Raw genomic sequence first — 23246 nt, forward strand, 5'->3', positions numbered from 1 at the left:
TTGTTATTATTATGGGTTATCGGATGGAGGTATTTAGTGCACGTTTGTTTTCTGTAAGAGGCAGAATTTCGAGTGCGACCAATTGGCTATTGTATTAATATTACGAGTTCGCTCAACCGGGAACCATCAGTGATCACAAGTCGCAACCCTCTAATTATTTCTTTTATTTTTTACTTATCCTTGCATAGAGTATGACAATTAAACCTCCACTTATTATTTATAGTCATTATTTAATTATAAGTTATTTCATTGTTATTTTGAGTATCATCTGAATCTGCAAAGGCGTTCCCACTTCAAACTATGCTTTTTTGGACCCAGCCATTGATCTCTATACTGACTGGCGGAGAAACTCATTTTTTCAAGTCATTTGTCCGCCATCTTTGCTCTCCCTTGAGAGAGCTGGACGCCAACAGCTAACGCCACCGTTTAAGTGTGCATCCTCTTCTTCTTTTTCATGACCGTCTAGATGGCATTTCATAAATTCCACAACAATATATTTTTTTCAACCAGGGAATGGACTAAAATCAATTAAGTAGGGCGAAAAATCAAGTAGGAAGGTGAAATCTTCGTAGGAAATATTCACCTTGAAGCAAGTATTTGTATGGACACAAACGGGATGTTCTGTGTTGTGGGAGAAGTAACATGGCGAATGGAGCGCTTCCGGTGGCTTCAGGACCACCAGACCAATCGGCACCTATCAAGTTAGTACAGATCAGTGGATCCTGGCTCCTTCAGCCATTTAAATGTCTTTTGTATACAAGATCGAGGCTCGTGAAAGAGCGAACATTAATCACACAGAAAGACAAACCGACACATAAAACATATAACATCGGGAGCGGTAGACAAGATGGGGAGAGAGGGGGAAGGACACAAACACAACATTTGAGAGCAGGGACCGAGAGACATGGAGACATCGAGAGATCTGAGAGAGGGCGAGGGCTTTGGGGGGGGGGGGGGGCATGGGAAGGGGGCGGTGGGAGAGGTATAAAACATATGGACACTGCCAGGACTTCCAGGAAAGAAGTTGGAATTTCAAACAAGGTGGATCTGGGGTGAATTAGCGGGGGTAGAAAAGATCAAGGTTTTGGATGGGGGAAGATAAGAGATGGTGGTGAACAGCTGTTTTAAAGACCTGGAGGGAGGAGTGGGATTGAAGGGAGTGTGGGAGTTTGTTCCAGAGGCGGGAGAAAAGAGGAATGAAGGAGTGAAGGTGAGCAGAGAGTCGAGATTTTGGCAGTTTAACCATCAGAGGCTTGCTGGCAGATCTTGTGCGACCTGTAGGAATATTTGGGGGACAGAGCACAGAGAGAGCTGGGGGAGCAAGGCCGGAGAGGAGTCGGTAGAAGACAGAAAGACCACCTACCTGCCTGCGGTGAGTGAGTGAAAGGCCCTCAGAGATAGCTTCATCGCGGGAGATTCCAATGATTCTGAAAGCTTTGGTTTCAACAGCGTGAAGCCGAGCTAGGTGTGAGGCAGGAGCACCAGCCCATAGGGGAGAACAGTATTCCATTGAGCTGCGGATGAAAGCCTTGTATGTGGTGAAGAGCTCAGGTGTGCCTAGGAAGGACTTCGCACGACGGAGGATGCCCAGTCGGCGACTGGCTTTGCAGGCCAGCTTGGAAATGTGGTTTTCCCAAGAAAGATCATGGCAGATAGTGAGACCCAAAAGCTTGAGCGACAGAACTTCTTGGAGAGGATTGTTGAGAAAGTAGATGGGAGGGTTGTCCAGTCGATCTTTTCGGAGAGACATAGTAAGAGTGTGAGATTTGTCAGGATTGAAAGACATGTTCCACTTGTTTGACCAGTCTGTGATTTTGTCCAGGTCTTCAGAGAGTGAGGAGGCTGCAGACTGCCGATCTGAGGGAAGAGGAATGGAGCGGCAGAGAGTGGAGTCATCAGCAAAGAGATAGAGAGGATTTTCCAGAGAGTCGGAGAGATCATTGATAAAGACCAGAAAAAGCACAGGGCCCAGCACACTGCCTTGGGGAACTCCAGCCTGAACAGGAAGGGGAGATGAGAGAAATCCATTCAGGGCCACACGTTGACTACGACCAGAGAGGAAGTCCGCAAGCCATGCATGGAGGTTTCCATGGATACCATAGGAGTAGAGTTTGGTGAGCAGAGCTGGGTGCCAGACCGTATCGAAGACACGTGATATGTCGAGGGAGACAGCTCTAATTTCCTGTTTGGCATTGAGGACCTCCATCCATTGTTGAGACAAGAGAAGCAGCATGTCCAGAGTAGAGTGACCTGGTCTGAATCCAAATTGATGATCAGAGATCAAGCCATTGGAGAAGAGGAAAGATTTCATATCCGAAGCAATGATGGATTCCATGACTTTGCTGATAATTGGGAGCAGGCTGATTGGTCTGTAGTTAAAAGGATCTGTTTTTGCACCTTTCTTGTGTAAAGCGGTAATGTTTGCTGATTTCCAGGATGCTGGCAGATGACCTTGAGCAAAAGATAGGGTGAAAAGAACAGAGAGAGGGTGAGATAGAGTGGCAGAGCAGGATTTTAGGACCCGTGGGCTGATGCCGTCTTGTCCAGTTGCAGAATCAGAGTCGAGGTTCGACAAAAACTCCTCTACCTTGTCAGGAGAGAAGGACACAGAGTCCAGGAGCAGTTGGGTTCGACTGGGAAAGGTGGGAACAGAGAGAGATGGGTTTGGGACTAAAGATTTTGAGGCATACACAGAGTTGAGGCATTCGGCTTTGTCACGTGCGATGTCAACTGTGTGGCCATTTGAGGTAAGGGAGGGGATGGAGGGGGAACAAACACCAGAAACGGATTTGACCAGACGCCACCAGGATTTGGAGGAAGGAGACAGGTTTGAGAGTTCGTTCTTGAGTGAGGAGAGATAGTGCTTCCTGGCACTCCTGAGGGTAGACACACACTTGTTCCGAGCTTGGTGGAAGGAACTGAGATTGCCTTCAGTTGGATTAGCCTTCCAAGAGGCAAAGGCAAGTTGTTTCAGGGCAACTGCCTCACCACAAGATTCGGTGTACCATGGACGGGAGGAAGGGTAAGACAACTGAAGACGAGATGGGATAAATCTGTGCATGAGAGAGATCAGTTTGCTTTGGAAGAATTCCCAGGAAGAATTCATGTCAGAGGCAGTGGAGATGGGAGACCAATCCAGACGATTGATGGCTGCTTGAAGACCGTCCCAGTCGGCCTGAGTAAAATGCCAGACTCGTCGACGCTGAGGAGGCTCTCTGAGAATGGCCAGAGAGATGTCCACTTTGACAAGCACATGATCAGAAGAACCGATTGGAGCAGAAGAAGAGCAGCAGACATTAGCAGGGAAGTTTGTCATAACCAAGTCTAGAAGAGAAGAAACTCCATTGGCTGAGATCCGGGTCGGGAAATTGACAGATTGTGTCAATCCCAGTGCTTTTGTACATTATGTTGCTTTTGTACATTTGTGTCAAGATTGTCTTATGTACATTATGTTGCTTTTGGTGAAGGAAATAAATGTTGTGTTGATTACATCCGCCACCAAAGGTGGATGGAGTTTATGTTTTCACCCCTGTCTGTCTGTCTGTCCGTTTGTCTGTCTGTCTGTCCGTTTGTCTGTCTGTCTGTTTGTGAACAAAATATCTCAAAAAGTTGTGGACAAATCAGACGAAATTTGGCAGAGATGTAGCGTATATGACAAGGACGAAATGATTAGATTTTGGTGAAGATCTGGATTCGGATCCGGCTACTATAATTTTTTAGTGATTCTTCACCATTGGGAGATCGGGCCAAAATCGATACATAGCAGGGTATCTCAAAACGTTGTGGACGAATCGGACGAAATTTGGCAGAGATGTAGCGTATATGACAAGGACGAAATGATTAGATTTTGGTGAAGATCCGGATTCGGATCCGGCTACTAGAATTTTAAAGTGATTCTTCACCATTGGGAGATAGGGCCAAATACGATACATAGCAGGATATCTCAAAAAGTTGTGGATGGATTTGGACGAAACTTGGTGGACCGATTGGGTGTGTGACAAGGAAGAATCGATTCCATTTTGGTGAAGATCTGAATATGGATACCATCAGGAGATAGGGTCAAAAACGATACAAAGCAGAATATCTCAAAAAGTTATGGATGGATTTGGACGAAACTTGTTGGACAGGTCGTGTGCACGGACGTATATAATAAACCTGGACCCGCAATGCATCTGTCGCTCCCACGCGAGCTAATGAAGTCACCGGAAGCAGTCTGGCGGCCATGTTGGTGTGACACTCCCGCCGCCCCGCGAAACTTGAAGCGAGTCAGTTTGTTCATCAGGTGTTCAACGTACTTTGACACATTTTGTGTGTATGTAGTGTTACATATTTATGTGAATGTATGTGGATTACCATTCAGGTCTTTGCTTATCCGTGTGTAGTATATTAAGGGTTGTTGTGATTGGAGGGTCAGGAGCCCTTCTGAACAAGTGGCCGGAAACGGAAGTGACCGGAAACGGAAGAGGAAAAAAGACACGAGGAAAAAAGGACGAGGATTCTTCCTCGCCCCGCACCGACGAAAGGTGGGATTGATTGAGCCGTGTGGAAAAGCGGCGTTCCGAAGCCCGCCTGGCGAGAGGAATCACCGGGACGTGTACCTGCCCGGTGGAGACGTCAAGTTGACGTGGGGCCGTGCATCGACCCCGCGTCTGGCACCGTTCCCAACACCGTCTAAAAAGACGCGTACGGGTCGCCCGTTGGGGCCTAACACGCCTGGCAAGCGGCGTGGGGCTTTTGGCTTGCTTTCCCGTCCCCGCGTCGCGTGGCCGCGAGGGGCTGTAGCCGGGGTGCCGGGTACGATACCTGCCCGGTGGAAACACGTCCACCCGGGGTTCGTTCAACCGCCCGAGTGCGGCGACGCTGACTATCATCTTGGTCAGGAGGGGCCCAGAGACATTGTGCGGGACCGAGACCAAAAGGGTGTCGTGAGTACTCACCGGGACACACGTATATAAGATGGCCATCTTACTCATAGGGAATTGATTGTGGCTGGGGAATTGTTGATGGTAGTGTATTGTTGATTGCTCGGGGAAAATCTCCGTGGTTGTGTCATTGAAATATTGTTGATGGTTGTGTATTGTTGATTGCTCGGGGAAAATCTCCGTGGTTGTGTCATTGAAATTGTATGGTATCATTACCATTGGAAATATATCCTTGAACATCAGTTGTCTCCTGGGTGAAATTCATATGGATTGCGTGGCGAAAGCGCATATATAATACAGCTTGCTGGCGGAGTTCCTCTCACGGTCCGGGGGTCACCGAGACCAGGTATTCATCGAGGGGACCACGTAACAGAATTGGGGGCTCGTCCAAATTACGATGTGCGGTTTCGCAATTGGGTCTACGTCCGGGATCTAAAATTGTATAACATAATAAAATAATAATATTTTATTAATTAAAATTAATTAATTAATTATTAATTGGTAAATTTTTTTGAGAAATTGGGGTAAAGTCTTGGGTGAAGGTTAACAGGTGTTAACGATAGACACCATGGCGTTTGTGGCACAGAACTTTGGGGTAACCCCGAGTGAGGCACAGTTCCGAGCGTTGCTAAAGTCGGACCTATTGAAATTGGCCAAACATTTTAACTTGGAGGTCCGAACTAATTTGAGGAAGGCAGAGTTGCAGGCCACGGTGATACAATCTATGGTGGGATTAGGAACATGGGACGAGTTAGCCTGGGAGTGGCTACCCGAAGAACCAGAAGATGTTGAGCTCCGGAAACTGGAGTTGCAATTACGGAGCCAGGAACGGATTAAAGAAGAAGAAAGGAAAGCAGAAAAGGAAAGAGCAGAAGAAGAAAGGAAAGCAGAAGAGAGGAGAGAAGAGAAGCAAGCAGAGGAAAGGAGAGTGGAACGAGAACTCCAGGAAAGGTTAAAAGAAGAAGAAAGGAAAGCAGAAAAGGAAAGAGCAGAAGAAGAAAGGAAAGCAGAAAAGGAAAGAGCAGAAGAAGAAAGGAAAGCAGAAGCGAGGAGAGAAGAGAAACAAGCAGAGGAAAGGAGAGTGGAACGAGAACTCCAGGAAAGGATGAAAACAGAGGAAAGGAAAGCAGAAGCAGAGGAGAGGAGAGCTGCAAGGGAACTCGAAGCAGAGGAGAGAAAAGCGGAAAGGGAATTAAAGGAACGTGACATGGAGCTTCAGCAAGAAATCAAATTCAAGGAGCTGGAGTTAATGAGAGAACGGGGAGAGGCACCACCCTTGCTGATGGGGTCGACACCTAACCAGAAAACCTGGGATGTGGGCAGACATGTGAGGCTGGTTCCACCGTTCAGTGAAAAAGAAGTCGCGAAATTTTTTCCACACTTTGAGAAAGTGGCTCGACAATTAAACTGGCCGGAGGAGGCCTGGACCATACTCGTGCAAAGTGTGCTGGTGGGGAAAGCTCAGGAAATTTATTCGGCGCTACCAATGGACCAATGTGCAGATTATGAGGTACTGAAGAAGCACATCCTCAAAGCCTATGAGTTGGTTCCGGAAGCTTACAGGCAAAAATTCAGGAATGCCAGGAAGAGGGAGAGTGAGACCCATGTGGAGTTTGCCAGAGTGAAAGAAAACATGTTTGATCGGTGGTGTGAGTCAAAAGGAGTCGGGAAAGACTTCGAGACATTGCGGGACTTGATCCTGGTGGAGGAATTCCAGCAGTGTGTCCACGAGGACATCAAAGTGTACCTGCAGGAAAAGAAGGTACCAAAGTTGTGGGACGCAGCCACCATGGCAGATGATTATGCCTTAACCCACCGAATAGGGGTCCACGAACCTAACTCCTCGCCTAGATCTCCGCAGGGGAGGTGGGGAACAGCAGGTGCGGAGAACGACCATACATGGCGGTGGCCTCGAGATGATTATGGGGACAACTATGATACCCCACCTGTTCGAAATCAGAGGGATGCGGGCCCAAGACAAACTTATAGTTCGGGGGGCCCGAGGCAGACCACGAGTTTTTCCTCCGGGCCTACTTGCGCTTTTTGCAAGAAACCTGGACACTTGATGTCCAGTTGTTACCGCATGAAAAGCGAAGACCCAGAGCGGAGTCCGACTACTACGACTCCAAACGCAATGGCCATTGTGAGAAATCGCCATCAAAAGGGTTACCAACCATTTATTTCAGAGGGGTTTGTGTCACGGGATGGAGCCTCGACTAACCGGAAACCGGTTAGGATATTGAGGGACACAGGGGCACATCAATCTTTAATGCTTGAAGGCATTTTGCCATGGTCCGAGGAGACGGCAACGGGGGATAGTGTTCGTTTACAGGGGATCAGGGGCGGTGTTAGTGCTCCCCTTCATGTCATCCATTTGGAGTCCGATTTGGTGTCAGGACCGGTCACCGTCGGTTTACAAGCCACGCTTCCTGTAGAGGGTGTATCTGTGGTTATCGGGAATGATTTGGCCGGGAGTCAAGTTTATGGTAACCTAAGGGTTGGTAAAGAGCCCAGCAGGGAAAATAACGCCACACCAGCTCGGGATGGCGACAAAAGTGCCAAGTTCTTTGTAGGGGGACTGAACTTCAAAACAGAGGAAGAAGTTCTGACCTCTGTCTTCAACAGATATGGGCCGCTGGTGGAAGTGCGGTTGGTAAGAGACTGGGAAACGCAACAGTCAAGAGGGTTCGGCTTTGTCACGTTTGCCAGCACAAAAGACGCCAGAGAGGCAGAGAAGAATTGGAATGGCAAGGATTTGGAGGGTCGGACCATAACAGTAGGGAAGGCATTTCGTAGACGTCGAGAGGTCTAGAGGAGAGGACAACTGGGCGGTAGTGTTGGTGGTGGCCGCAATCAATATTATTATGGAGGCTCCCTGAGTTACGGCCGCTCCCGAAGGAAGGATTGTCAAAGTAGTGGCCGAGAAGGAGACCGCTATTCATGGGACTACAGGGACAAGTGGTCCCACCCTAATTATTAGGGAAGTTCTGAGAAGTTGAAGCACTGAATGCGGCGGAGCCGCCGAGCCAAGATTCCTACACGGATTAACCGTGAACGCCGTTCCTAAAGGCGTCCATGTAGTGAACTTTCATGCACGGACTAACCGTGAACTCCACGTTCCTCAAGGCGCCCATGTAGAGAACTTTCCTGCACGGACTAACCGTGAACTCCACGTTCCTAAAGGCATCCATGTAGTGAATACTCGGCTTGGCCTCCCAGAAAAAGTGCTATCGAGTAATTAATTTTGGATCTGTGATCAACCCCTTAACCTTCATTCACAAGAAACTGGCGGTCAAAGTCAGAGGGTCATGAGATGGAGTTTGATTTGGCAGGGACAATGTCGTTGCTGGTGCTTAGTCCAGAGTGAGTAATCTGGAGGGGTTGTGGTGAAATTTTGGTTGCTTTATTTTTAAGTGATAACTGTGCCCGGGGGCAACTGATAATGTGGGGGGGTTGAGTTATCTGGTTTGTTTCTCCAAATTGGCCGGCAAAGAAAGTTTTCGCTGGGTTCAAACTTTATTTCTTGAAGGGGGGGAGTGTTACATATTTATGTGAATGTATGTGGATTACCATTCAGGTCTTTGCTTATCCGTGTGTAGTATATTAAGGGTTGTTGTGATTGGAGGGTCAGGAGCCCTTCTGAACAAGTGGCCGGAAACGGAAGTGACCGGAAACGGAAGAGGAAAAAAGACACGAGGAAAAAAGGACGAGGATTCTTCCTCGCCCCGCACCGACGAAAGGTGGGATTGATTGAGCCGTGTGGAAAAGCGGCGTTCCGAAGCCCGCCTGGCGAGAGGAATCACCGGGACGTGTACCTGCCCGATGGAGATGTCAAGTTGACGTGGGGCCGTGCATCGACCCCGCGTCTGGCACCGTTCCCAACACCGTCTAAAAAGACACGTACGGGTCGCCCGTTGGGGCCTAACACGCCTGGCAAGCGGCGTGGGGCTTTTGGCTTGCTTTCCCGTCCCCGCGTCGCGTGGCCGCGAGGGGCTGTAGCCGGGGTGCCGGGTACGATACCTGCCCGGTGGAAACACGTCCACCCGGGGTTCGTTCAACCGCCCGAGTGCGGCGACGCTGACTATCATCTTGGTCAGGAGGGGCCCAGAGACATTGTGCGGGACCGAGACCAAAAGGGTGTCGTGAGTACTCACCGGGACACACGTATATAAGATGGCCATCTTACTCATAGGGAATTGATTGTGGCTGGGGAATTGTTGATGGTAGTGTATTGTTGATTGCTCGGGGAAAATCTCCGTGGTTGTGTCATTGAAATATTGTTGATGGTTGTGTATTGTTGATTGCTCGGGGAAAATCTCCGTGGTTGTGTCATTGAAATTGTATGGTATCATTACCATTGGAAATATATCCTTGAACATCAGTTGTCTCCTGGGTGAAATTCATATGGATTGCGTGGCGAAAGCGCATATATAATACAGCTTGCTGGCGGAGTTCCTCTCACGGTCCGGGGGTCACCGAGACCAGGTATTCATCGAGGGGACCACGTAACAGAATTGGGGGCTCGTCCAAATTACGATGTGCGGTTTCGCAATTGGGTCTACGTCCGGGATCTAAAATTGTATAACATAATAAAATAATAATATTTTATTAATTAAAATTAATTAATTAATTATTAATTGGTAAATTTTTTTGAGAAATTGGGGTAAAGTCTTGGGTGAAGGTTAACAGGTGTTAACGATAGACACCATGGCGTTTGTGGCACAGAACTTTGGGGTAACCCCGAGTGAGGCACAGTTCCGAGCGTTGCTAAAGTCGGACCTATTGAAATTGGCCAAACATTTTAACTTGGAGGTCCGAACTAATTTGAGGAAGGCAGAGTTGCAGGCCACGGTGATACAATCTATGGTGGGATTAGGAACATGGGACGAGTTAGCCTGGGAGTGGCTACCCGAAGAACCAGAAGATGTTGAGCTCCGGAAACTGGAGTTGCAATTACGGAGCCAGGAACGGATTAAAGAAGAAGAAAGGAAAGCAGAAAAGGAAAGAGCAGAAGAAGAAAGGAAAGCAGAAGAGAGGAGAGAAGAGAAGCAAGCAGAGGAAAGGAGAGTGGAACGAGAACTCCAGGAAAGGTTAAAAGAAGAAGAAAGGAAAGCAGAAAAGGAAAGAGCAGAAGAAGAAAGGAAAGCAGAAAAGGAAAGAGCAGAAGAAGAAAGGAAAGCAGAAGCGAGGAGAGAAGAGAAACAAGCAGAGGAAAGGAGAGTGGAACGAGAACTCCAGGAAAGGATGAAAACAGAGGAAAGGAAAGCAGAAGCAGAGGAGAGGAGAGCTGCAAGGGAACTCGAAGCAGAGGAGAGAAAAGCGGAAAGGGAATTAAAGGAACGTGACATGGAGCTTCAGCAAGAAATCAAATTCAAGGAGCTGGAGTTAATGAGAGAACGGGGAGAGGCACCACCCTTGCTGACGGGGTCGACACCTAACCAGAAAACCTGGGATGTGGGCAGACATGTGAGGCTGGTTCCACCGTTCAGTGAAAAAGAAGTCGCGAAATTTTTTCCACACTTTGAGAAAGTGGCTCGACAATTAAACTGGCCGGAGGAGGCCTGGACCATACTCGTGCAAAGTGTGCTGGTGGGGAAAGCTCAGGAAATTTATTCGGCGCTACCAATGGACCAATGTGCAGATTATGAGGTACTGAAGAAGCACATCCTCAAAGCCTATGAGTTGGTTCCGGAAGCTTACAGGCAAAAATTCAGGAATGCCAGGAAGAGGGAGAGTGAGACCCATGTGGAGTTTGCCAGAGTGAAAGAAAACATGTTTGATCGGTGGTGTGAGTCAAAAGGAGTCGGGAAAGACTTCGAGACATTGCGGGACTTGATCCTGGTGGAGGAATTCCAGCAGTGTGTCCACGAGGACATCAAAGTGTACCTGCAGGAAAAGAAGGTACCAAAGTTGTGGGACGCAGCCACCATGGCAGATGATTATGCCTTAACCCACCGAATAGGGGTCCACGAACCTAACTCCTCGCCTAGATCTCCGCAGGGGAGGTGGGGAACAGCAGGTGCGGAGAACGACCATACATGGCGGCGGCCTCGAGATGATTATGGGGACAACTATGATACCCCACCTGTTCGAAATCAGAGGGATGCGGGCCCAAGACAAACTTATAGTTCGGGGGGCCCGAGGCAGACCACGAGTTTTTCCTCCGGGCCTACTTGCGCTTTTTGCAAGAAACCTGGACACTTGATGTCCAGTTGTTACCGCATGAAAAGCGAAGACCCAGAGCGGAGTCCGACTACTACGACTCCAAACGCAATGGCCATTGTGAGAAATCGCCATCAAAAGGGTTACCAACCATTTATTTCAGAGGGGTTTGTGTCACGGGATGGAGCCTCGACTAACCGGAAACCGGTTAGGATATTGAGGGACACAGGGGCACATCAATCTTTAATGCTTGAAGGCATTTTGCCATGGTCCGAGGAGACGGCAACGGGGGATAGTGTTCGTTTACAGGGGATCGGGGGCGGTGTTAGTGCTCCCCTTCATGTCATCCATTTGGAGTCCGATTTGGTGTCAGGACCGGTCACCGTCGGTTTACAAGCCACGCTTCCTGTAGAGGGTGTATCTGTGGTTATCGGGAATGATTTGGCCGGGGGTCAAGTTTATGGTAACCTGAGGGTTGGTAAAGAGCCCAGCAGGGAAAATAACGCCACACCAGCTCGGGATGGCGACAAAAGTGCCAAGTTCTTTGTAGGGGGACTGAACTTCAAAACAGAGGAAGAAGTTCTGACCTCTGTCTTCAACAGATATGGGCCGCTGGTGGAAGTGCGGTTGGTAAGAGACTGGGAAACGCAACAGTCAAGAGGGTTCGGCTTTGTCACGTTTGCCAGCACAAAAGACGCCAGAGAGGCAGAGAAGAATTGGAATGGCAAGGATTTGGAGGGTCGGACCATAACAGTAGGGAAGGCATTTCGTAGACGTCGAGAGGTCTACAGGAGAGGACAACTGGGCGGTAGTGTTGGTGGTGGCCGCAATCAATATTATTATGGAGGCTCCCTGAGTTACGGCCGCTCCCGAAGGAAGGATTGTCAAAGTAGTGGCCGAGAAGGAGACCGCTATTCATGGGACTACAGGGACAAGTGGTCCCACCCTAATTATTAGGGAAGTTCTGAGAAGTTGAAGCACTGAATGCGGCGGAGCCGCCGAGCCAAGATTCCTACACGGATTAACCGTGAACGCCGTTCCTAAAGGCGTCCATGTAGTGAACTTTCATGCACGGACTAACCGTGAACTCCACGTTCCTCAAGGCGCCCATGTAGAGAACTTTCCTGCACGGACTAACCGTGAACTCCACGTTCCTAAAGGCATCCATGTAGTGAATACTCGGCTTGGCCTCCCAGAAAAAGTGCTATCGAGTGGCTTAATTTTGGATCTGTGATCAACCCCTTAACCTTCATTCACAAGAAACTGGCGGTCAAAGTCAGAGGGTCATGAGATGGAGTTTGATTTGGCAGGGACAATGTCGTTGCTGGTGCTTAGTCCAGAGTGAGTAATCTGGAGGGGTTGTGGTGAAATTTTGGTTGCTTTATTTTTAAGTGATAACTGTGCCCGGGGGCAACTGATAATGTGGGGGGGTTGAGTTATCTGGTTTGTTTCTCCAAATTGGCCGGCAAAGAAAGTTTTCGCTGGGTTCAAACTTTATTTCTTGAAGGGGGGGAGTGTTACATATTTATGTGAATGTATGTGGATTACCATTCAGGTCTTTGCTTATCCGTGTGTAGTATATTAAGGGTTGTTGTGATTGGAGGGTCAGGAGCCCTTCTGAACAAGTGGCCGGAAACGGAAGTGACCGGAAACGGAAGAGGAAAAAAGACACGAGGAAAAAAGGACGAGGATTCTTCCTCGCCCCGCACCGACGAAAGGTGGGATTGATTGAGCCGTGTGGAAAAGCGGCGTTCCGAAGCCCGCCTGGCGAGAGGAATCACCGGGACATGTACCTGCCCGGTGGAGACGTCAAGTTGATGTGGGGCCGTGCATCGACCCCGCGTCTGGCACCGTTCCCAACACCGTCTAAAAAGACGCGTACGGGTCGCCCGTTGGGGCCTAACACGCCTGGCAAGCGGCGTGGGGCTTTTGGCTTGCTTTCCCGTCCCCGCGTCGCGTGGCCGCGAGGGGCTGTAGCCGGGGTGCCGGGTACAATACCTGCCCGGTGGAAACACGTCCACCCGGGGTTCGTTCAACCGCCCGAGTGCGGCGACGCTGACTATCATCTTGGTCAGGAGGGGCCCAGAGACATTGTGCGGGACCGAGACCAAAAGGGTGTCGTGAGTACTCACCGGGACACACGTATATAAGATGGCCATCTTACTCATAGGGAATTGATTGTGGCTGGGGAATTGTTGATGGTAGTGTATTGTTGATTGCTCGGGGAAAATCTCCGTGGTTGTGTCATTGAAATATTGTTGATGGTTGTGTATTGTTGATTGCTCGGGGAAAATCTCCGTGGTTGTGTCATTGAAATTGTATGGTATCATTACCATTGGAAATATATCCTTGAACATCAGTTGTCTCCTGGGTGAAATTCATATGGATTGCGTGGCGAAAGCGCATATATAATACAGCTTGCTGGTGGAGTTCCTCTCACGGTCCGGGGGTCACCGAGACCAGGTATTCATCGAGGGGACCACGTAACAGTAGTATGAAGGTAGCATGTAGTATGAAGGTTGTACGTATGTAGATAGTAAGTAGTAAGTATTAAGGTAGTATTATGAAGGTAGTAATAATATGTAGTATGAATGTAGTATGTAGTATGAAGGTAGTAAGTATGTAGATAGCAAGTATTAAAGTAGTAAGTATTAAGGTAGTATTATGAAGGTAGTAATAATATGTAGTATGAATGTAGTATGTAGTATGAAGGTAGTAAGTATGTAGATAGCAAGTATTAAAGTAGTAAGTATTAAGGTAGTATGTAGTATGAAGGTAGTATGTAGTATGTAGTATGAAGGTCCAACTTCGCTGAGTAAGTATGTAGATAGTAAGTATGTAGATAGTAAGTATGTAGTGGTATGTATGTGGTATGTAAGTATGTAAGTATGTAGTGAGAATGTAAGATGTATGTATGTAGGTAGTATTTATGTAGGCTAGGTAGTATGTATGTAGGTGGTATGTATGTAGGTAGTATGTTTGTAGGTAGTATGTTTATAGGTAGTAGGTATGTAGGTAGTATGTATGTAGGTAGTAGTAGTATGTTGTGGTAGTATGAAGTGGTAGTATGAAGTGGTAGTAGTCGTATGTAGTGGTAGTAGTAGTAGTTGTAGTGCCAAGTTGTCATAGTAGTATGTAGTAGTAGTCATAGTAGTAGTAGTAGTAGTGGTAGTAGTATGTTGTATTAGTAGTAGTATGTTGTAGTAGTAGTAGTATGTTGTAGTAGTAGTATGTTATAGTAGTAGTAGTAGTATTTAGGATGTAGTAGTAGTCGTAGTATGTTGTAGTAGTAGTATGTTATAGTAGTAGTAGTATGTAGTATGTTGTAGTAGTAGTAGTATGTTGTAGTAGTAGTATGTTATAGTAGTAGTAGTATGTAGTATGTTGTAGTAGTAGTAGTATGTTGTAGTAGTAGTATGTTGTAGTAGTAGTAGTAGTATGTTGTAGTGGTAGTATGTTATAGTAGTAGTAGTAGTATGTAGTAGTAGTCGTAGTATGTAGTAGTAGTCGTAGTATGTTGTAGTAGTAGTATGTTATAGTAGTAGTATGTTGTAGTAGTAGTATGTTATAGTAGTAGTAGTATGTTGTAGTAGTAGTAGTATGTTGTAGTAGTAGTAGTATGTTGTAGTAGTAGTAGTAGTAGTATGTTGTAGTGGTAGTATGTTATAGTAGTAGTAGTAGTATGTAGTAGTAGTCGTAGTATGTTGTAGTAGTAGTATGTTATAGTAGTAGTAGTATGTAGTATGTTGTAGTAGTAGTAGTATGTTGTAGTAGTAGTATGTTGTAGTAGTAGTAGTATGTTGTAGTAGTAGTAGTATGTTGTAGTAGTATTAGTATGTTGTAGTAGTAGTAGTATGTTGTAGTAGTAGTATGTTATAGTAGTAGTAGTATGTAGTATGTTGTAGTAGTAGTAGTATGTTGTAGTAGTAGTAGTATGTTGTCGTAGTAGTAGTATGTTGTAGTAGTAGTAGTATGTTGTAGTAGTAGTAGTATGTTGTAGTAGTAGTAGTATGTTGTTGTGGTAGTATGTTGGCCGCAAGAAAACATGCTTCCCTGACCGTTATCACGTTGGTTTGTTTACAAGCGAGTGTCACACAAACATGGCCGCCGACCGACTCGCTCTGACTTCAGCCAACAGGCGCATTGCGGGTCCAGGTTTATTATATACGTCCGTGGTTGTGTGTGTGTGACAAGGACTAATCGATTAGATTTTGGTGAAGATCTCGATCCGGGATCCGGCTAGTATAATTTTTAAGTGATTCTTCACCATTGGGAGATAGGGTCAAAAACGATAACGATATTTAACAGGATTTCTGAAATAGTTGTGGACGGATGATTTTGATGAAATGTGATTCTGTATTGTGATTTTCTGGTCTGCTGTGGGATACAAAACGTAAACTGGTCACCTGACGGAAGTATGCTCTCTGCTGAGTGTCGGTCTTGGTGATTGATTAATGGTGATCTCACTGATCACTGATCATTTACTTGGCAGGAGGAGGAGTAAGAGAGGAGGAAGGGGGCGGAGGATATGCAGCATCGTCTGTATATTTATTGGACTTGAAGGAAGAAGACTCTCATCAGTTGAAAAACAAGACCGATAGTCCAACAAGGGCTTAGCCAGACTTGTTTGATACTTTAGTTGAAAAGGATAGTATGACCTGGGTGTAGGATACCAGCGAGCAAATAATGTAATGTAAGTATTAAAAAAAATTCAATAAATGCCACATTCCCGTGCCACCTTCAGTCGAACGTCAGGCATTGACAGCAGGTTCGTGAAGGACTTGGACTAAAAACGCACCCAGTCTGAATGTTGCTGTATCCAGTCAATAGCGAAACTGCATATCGGGAATCCGCGAATGTCACGGATAGAAACCCTTACGTCATTCCCTCATTCTGTTTATTCCAAAACGTTCCACAGAAGGTTATTACATTTCCTTTTAGTAAAATATGCAACTGTAATGGTTACTAAACGCTGTCCTCCTGTCATGTGACCCTATCTATAGCTCTGATTGGTGGACGTTTGTGAGGGACATGCATAATCAACATCATCATACATACACCGCACGGACAGACAAACGCTGTTCCAGACGCCATTGGCCAACACCGTAACATTTATAAAATATGTATTTTACTCGTCGCTCGTCGTAGATATCATTTAATATAAATTAAAATGAGTTCTCTGACAATTCTCTTCTTGGAATTTCAACGCGGAGCAATAAGTCCATTAAGCCTGTGCAATGGTTGCCTACCTATGGTTGTCCGTGCTGTATTCTTTTAATTTAAGCAGCACGTACCATTTTAAAAGTCTTTGGTACGAGTGTGACTCGGATGGGCTCGGGTTCGAACCGCCGGCCTCCCGGATTCAAGGGGGACAAACCCTGCAATCCCAGAGAGTTGTGACCCCTTCCTCAAACCCTGCAGAAAACACGGGAATATTAGGATGCAGCTCGTCAACTTGCCTTGGAATCTGCATTCACCTCTAACCACTGGAATCGTTCCATAATGTGGTTTGTAAATCGTAATAATCTCCAGGCGCTTCCTGTAAAAATAAATCCGTTTGTGTTGGGAAGCATTCTGATGCTTTTGTGAATGTGGCTTCGCGTCATCCTCAAGGAATGTCTGACGATAAAACAACAACAACAAGGCACGTGATTAGGCTGCCCAATCAGCGCACTTCCATCTCGGCACCGAACACCGGAAGTGATGGCCGGCATCAAAGGTGGGTTGTGGCCGCTCTCAGCGAGTTTTGTGTTATCGGAGAGATGCTTTTCCTTTCTTATGATTTCCTCACTTTCTAATTTGGGTAATGAACCTACTCGGAGCTTTATGGTAGTAGAAGGTTCGATAAGATCTGGCCTCTGGTTTCCGTTTGGAGGACAAGTTGTGCCTGTGACTGGAAAATACTGTATTCCTTTATTTATAATTATATAATTGACGGGTTTTTATAAATAAAGAATCTATTTCCCGGATACAATTTAACGCAGTTATTTTAACTTCACTTTAATTGTCTGTTCTTCGAGGTACGTGAACAGAACAGGTATTACAGTGTTATCTGTGCACATCCGGGTATTTACATGAACAACTATGTACAGTATTTTCTCTGCATCCAAGCATCTACTCTCTCGATACGTCTTAGTATATACGAGCAGGTAGGTACGTATGTGAACACCGTACTTTGTGTACATCTAGGTATGCGTGTATGATCCTGAACTGCAATCCAGGTATGCATGTATCACTATCAGTATGGACCCCACACTGTACATTGAGGTCTGTGTGTACAGTGTTCCTTGTACTGCACATGTATGGTATAATAATATGGCTCTGGTCCTGCAAATTGCAGAACATCTTGATCCACCTCGTGTCCCTCACTCTCTCTTTCCTCTGCCCGCAGCACTTGTGGGGCTGTCCTTCGGCGGTGCCATAGGCCTCATGTTTCTCATGCTGGCCTGCTCTCTTCCTAATTACAAGTAAGAGGTGCAACGTCTCCGTCATGTTTGTCGTCATTCAAAAATAACTTTTAGGAATACTGGCTTCGTATTACTTACCATGCGAGTGATTTTGTTCAAAAACAAATCTCGTGGAGTAATGTGAATGTGAATTCCCTGATATTGTAGGGGGAGCAGCAATTATGATCTACTAGCTGAATGCACCCGGCGTTGCCCGGGTTCTTTTTGAATGAATTTAATCTTCTGTACATGGGTCTGACGCGAGCCCAGTATCAGTTAGTGCTCAACGATTCCTTGTTCTTTTTTCTGTCGGGTCCCGCGAGAGAGAATTTTGAAAGCATGTGTTACAATCAGTCAGATATTCCTATTAAGTGCATAAGTTGTACTTCAAGATAATTTTGAAAGATTTATTGCGAAATGGGCCCAGTCCGGCCGAGGCGGCCGCGCCACCTAGCCTATAACATTTCCGGGGCCTGTCCCGACATTTTTAGTTCTTTTTGAATGAATTTACTACTATAATTAAGCTTTTACTCACGGCCATAGAAGATTGACTACTACAATTCAGCTCAGCTTTTAATTGCGAAATGGGCCCAACTCGGCCGAAGTGGCCTCAACCGGCCTCGCCACCTAGCCTAAAATCTTCCAGGGGCCCGTCCCGACATTTTTTGTTTCAGAGGTTTCCTCCTATCTTTCACCGTTCAGGAGATTAGCACGTGCAGACAAACAAACAAACAAAGATAATCACATTTATCATCATAATCAGATGGATGTCATAGACACAAATAACAGGCACGAATAAATAACCCAAAGGTTAAATAAGGTGGTGTCTAAGACACTGCATTAATGGTGGTAAACTTCCAGAATTAATTTCATACGGCCTGTCACATAATTATTTTATTCAAATGCATTATAAACTTGAACACTGCTTGGGGAAAGGTGTTTGATGAACTCTCTAGTTGAAGTTGGTTTTGATAAGGTTTTTGTAGATGCCATTCATTAGTGCAGCGCATATGTGGCTTGCGTCATTTGCTGGGGAGTGGGGGAGAGGGATGCAGCACCGCGTCGTCAAGATTTGAACCCACGATGGACAGCTTTCGTGCACGGGTACGGTACATGCCCTTACACTCTCCTGCCATCCTTTTGAGATGGGATGAAAGTTAAGCCTTTCCAAACAAGAATATTTAACAATGTTATAGTGTAGGCCCTTATGGACGGATATCGTCACCCTCATAACAAAAGTGCCTGTCATTTTTGGGCCATTGAGATTTTCTGCCTAACACTTGTTTTATCATTTGTGACGCCTGTAAAAATGCCCGTCATTGTTACCTTCCTGAACCACTTTATGTTAATCTGCCTAAGTCCCTGCCTAAATACTCATTGATGTAGAATTGCAGCAGTTTTTTGCCTTTTTCTCCAAACTGCAAAAAATGACAGGCACTTTAGTTATGAGGGTGACGATATACTCCAATGGGAATCTCATGATTAATCTTGGCACCCAAGCAATATTACAACAAAAATGTATGAAGAATACAATAAAATCGGGTTCCATGTTTTTTTTTTTGTTTTTTTTTTTTTTTCATAATCCTGAAAGTCGTGCCGCATGAGTGATAAACACCACCTGAAACCAGCAACATTGGTGAGGTTCTTCATGGTCGCACAGATCGGTGATGAACAGACTGTCTAAACAGTACACAGCATAGCCAATGTCTCTATACAGCAACGAGAAAAACATCATGAGCTTTCTCCATCCATCACAAAACACAAGGCACACCACCAAGTTGACAAACTACGGTATATTATCGAAGACTGCAATCCATTCAAACAGGAAAACGACTGCCTGGTGAATATAGTCACATAAGCAGTAATGCCTGAGAAAGGCCAAGCTGCCATTCTTATTTCGTAATAAAGCGCATTGTTGGTTCAATCAGTCCTGGGAAAAGATGATGGAGCTCGATCTACGAACGTGGAAATCCACTTCAAATACAAAAAAAATCAAAAAAAATCAAGGTAGCCACTCGTGTTGAGTTCAAGGTGAACCAATCACTGTTCGCTCAACTGCCCATCATTGCAAGATCACGCCCAAACGTGGATGTCCAATTAGCTGTTGGCATGTATGAATTCAGTTGCGTTCCGAGATCTCCATTTGCATCGGACGGCTCCCTTGTCTGCCTGGACAAGTCCAGGCTGATGGCGATCTTAGATGTGCTGGCAATGTGGAAGATCGAGGAGCAAAACTCTCATGGAAGGAATGCTTGTTCATGTCAGTGAAAACTTGAGGAATTTGCCCAGCATTTCATCTGAACGATGGGCAACGATGTACAACATACATTTGGTCTTCGATTGATACAACAAAGAGCAATCACTGAAGCAGATAAGACATTGATATGGCAAGGATGACGGCTATCACTTTGCTGTCAACGACGCCACTCAGATAAAATTTCCACTCAGTAAATACCTTGGTATCAACAAAATGAAGGACAAGCTCACCGTGTACTTCACAAACAAGACCGTAGCTCACTTTGACAATCGTGATAAAGATCCAGTGGTTCCCAGAGGAATCGGAGCAGAATCAAAGCACTGACATCAGTGACTTGTCAAGTAACCTGAGGAAGCAAATGCACTACTTATCCTCCATGCATCTAGAATACGGCACACGATACATATCATGTCACCTGATACCGATGTTTGCATCTTGGCAACACAAAGGTAGAGGTAACTTGGTAAGGACGCATGAGTGATAAGTGCCATATTGTGTCTCAAATCTGGATACGATGCACCAGTCTTTACCGAGTTTCCATGCATTCACTGGTTCCGATAAAACTGGGCGGTTTTCTGGGAAAGGGAAACTAAAATATTAGAACTCTCTGAATGTGTCAATCTATAACGTTTGTGTTTGGCCAGCTTGGCAAAACGGACCAACCATTGGAAGAAACACATGGCGCACTGGAGTTTGTGTGTAGGCCATATTGCCGACACTCTACCATAGTCGACATTGCTACGATCAGATGGCAACTCTTCAAGAAGTGCCAAGCAGAAGCAGAGAAACAACCTCCCACATGACACCACATTCTCAGAGCTCACGACCAGTCGATGACTTGAGAAAATGACTCAATAGCAAATCCCAACCTACCTTCCACATTCGATTACGGGTGGACACTTGATGGTACATCATACACAGCAAATCCATCAGACCGACACCCTCTGAACTAATGGAGCTTGTAAAGAGTGGATGCTCAGTCAAGTGTGTTACCTCATTATGCTCCCGCAGGAAAAGTGGCATGATGTGTGCCGAAATGCGGATTTGCGACTCCGACGAGGATCGTTGCGAAAACAAATCCGATGAGCATTTCTGGTCTGATGACGAATCTGATGGTGATCAATGTTTGGACAACTCATATGACATGAATGTCAAATTAATGTTAAACAAGCGTTACGCCTAGGTCCGCCGTGGTGAAGTGATGCGAGTTGACAAAGTGGAAGATACAAGGCGGCCATCTTGGATTTTGACGTGGCGCCACAATTTTCAATAGCGTTCTCCCTTATGCCTAGATACACCCACACAGCAGATTAGAAGTTGGTACCTCGCTTATTTTTCAAGATATTCTGCTCAAGGTTCAGACATACATGGCGGTGGCCATCTTGGATTTTGACGTGGCGACCCAATTTTCAATAGGGTTCTTCCTTGTGCCTAGATACACCCACACACCAGATTAGAAGTTGGTACTTCGCTTATTTTTTCAAGATATTCAGCTCAAGGTTCAGACATACATGGCGGCGGCCATCTTGGGTTTTGACGTGGGTTGCACCAACACACCAAATTCGAATGCGGTCCTTCACTTACGCACGCACGCACGGACGGACGGACGGACACACGGACGGAGGGGAAAACCATAGTCCCCCTTTCGCTCCGCGGTGCGACGGGGGACAATAAAATACATATCACAATGTTATATAAATGCTCATATGAGGATTTGTGCATATTATATGAAAAAACTTTGGCCACTCATATTTCACGAAAAGATCAAAATATCATCAACTCCACAAATTGTCAACATGACTAGTTTATTCAGTTTCTCAATATCGTACTCTTTAATTTAATGTTACCTGTCTATTATATTCAGAGGCATTCAATATTTAAAAAATCAGATTTTGAAAGTTTCTCCCGGACGGCCGATTAATTATCGGGTTTCCTCATTCTAGGATCTCAAAATTATTGTGAACCAACGTAGAAAGGGATTTGTAATTTGTTCAGAGCTGGCAATGACTTGCCTACTCTTCACATGAGTCCACCAAATAATCCTAGCAGGTGGGAAGGATAAATGTAAAGCATGACCATTATTGAAGCTTTCGTGCTAACCATGCCAACGTCTTTTTCTTCTTCACCTAGTTCCTACTGGCCACTCTTTGTGCTCATATTCTACGTGCTGTCCCCTCTGCCTCACTGCATTGCTCGACGTTGCACCGAGGAGACCGACACTGCAAGCAGTGCGTGCCGGGAGTTTACACTCTTCCTCACCACCGGCACAGTCCTCTCCGGCTTTGGGTTGCCACTCATCCTAGCCAGGGCAGAAGTGGTAAGCTGTCAAATAAAACGGGTCGCTGAGCCCGTCTCGTAGGTGGTTGACTTAATTAGCTAGTTCTTTTAGTAATTTCCTTTTGCAGATGCACTTCAACTACTTTTCATCGATGTGGCACACAGCCTACCTTTAAAATGCACTCAAATCCATTTCCTCCTATTTTGTTGCCCACCAGATCAAATGGGGAGCCTGTGGCCTCGTGTTGACTGGAAATGCCGTCATTTTCATCACAATATTTGCATTTTTCCTGATCTTCGGACGTTCAGACGACTTTGGGTGGCAGCCTTGGTAGTTTTTATTTTATTATTTTTGTCTAAACCTGTCCATTGCTAACTTTCAATCCCTTCCCATACATCCTGACTTCCTAATCTCTTGCTATGTGCCTGTTTATATGTACCAAGTGTTTGTGCACACATTAGGAAATGAAATAAACTGAATTGCAGCAGTCATGACCTATCAAGCAGGCACACATTCATAAATCTTTTTCTTCTTGATGTCTGCTGATGCTGTACTCTGGACAGGTGGATTTCAATGTAATATACTTCATATGGTGTGAATAGACCTTTGAATCAGACATACATGAATTATAGTAGTTGTGCTTGACGACAGTAACTGGAAAGCGTTTCTTTAATTTTGTACATTATTTATCCCTAGAATAAAGCACATCTGCCACGCGGGCCTGCTTGTTTATAACTGATCGATGGGGTTGAGTGGGTGGAATGAAAAGTAGAACTATATCATATTCAAAAGGTGTTTGTAAAGCATTTAATGCAATCAACGGACAGGGAGAGGTTAGGAGGTTAGCAAGTGGACAGGGCGATGAAAGTTATGGAAAGGGGACAGGGTGAGGTTGGTAGGAGGATACAATATGTTGCATGCAGGTGAGGATGGAAGGAGTAATGGCGTAAGAATAATAGTTTCAGACAATATCAGAAAGCAGATGGTCAGTCGAAATGTGGGAGGGACGGATATAGTTTATAATACCGAGGCAAATGGTGTGTTATATCGGAAAATGGCCCACAAACGGGGAAGGTCTAGGATGGAGAGTTAGGAATTCAGGGATGCACCGGAGAGGATAATGGGAATGGTTGAGATGGAGGTGATGCTGTGCATTGCGGGGAACTTTAACGCGCATGCCG

At 45.8% G+C, this 23246-nt stretch overlaps 1 protein-coding gene across 2 annotated transcripts; it reads left to right on the forward strand.

Annotated features, from left to right (window-relative positions):
- The first annotated feature begins 16725 nt into the window (after positions 1 to 16725).
- Positions 16726 to 22784, forward strand: LOC137421806 (leptin receptor overlapping transcript-like 1). 2 transcript variants are annotated; one of them, XM_068108218.2, is made up of 4 exons: positions 16726 to 16803; positions 17476 to 17551; positions 21918 to 22104; positions 22283 to 22784. In XM_068108218.2, the coding sequence occupies exons 1-4, from the start codon at positions 16788 to 16790 to the stop codon at positions 22397 to 22399; spliced, it is 396 nt and encodes a 131-aa protein (XP_067964319.1). In that variant the 5' UTR covers positions 16726 to 16787; the 3' UTR covers positions 22400 to 22784. The 2 variants fall into 2 exon arrangements, with proteins under 2 accessions (XP_067964319.1, XP_067964317.1); XM_068108216.2 differs by lacking the exon at positions 16726 to 16803 and adding an exon at positions 16848 to 16887.
- The last annotated feature ends 462 nt before the right edge of the window (positions 22785 to 23246 follow it).

Source organism: Myxine glutinosa, chromosome 2 (assembly GCF_964187855.1).
Source record: "Myxine glutinosa chromosome 2, kmMyxGlut1.1, whole genome shotgun sequence".
NCBI lineage: Eukaryota > Metazoa > Chordata > Myxini > Myxiniformes > Myxinidae > Myxine > Myxine glutinosa.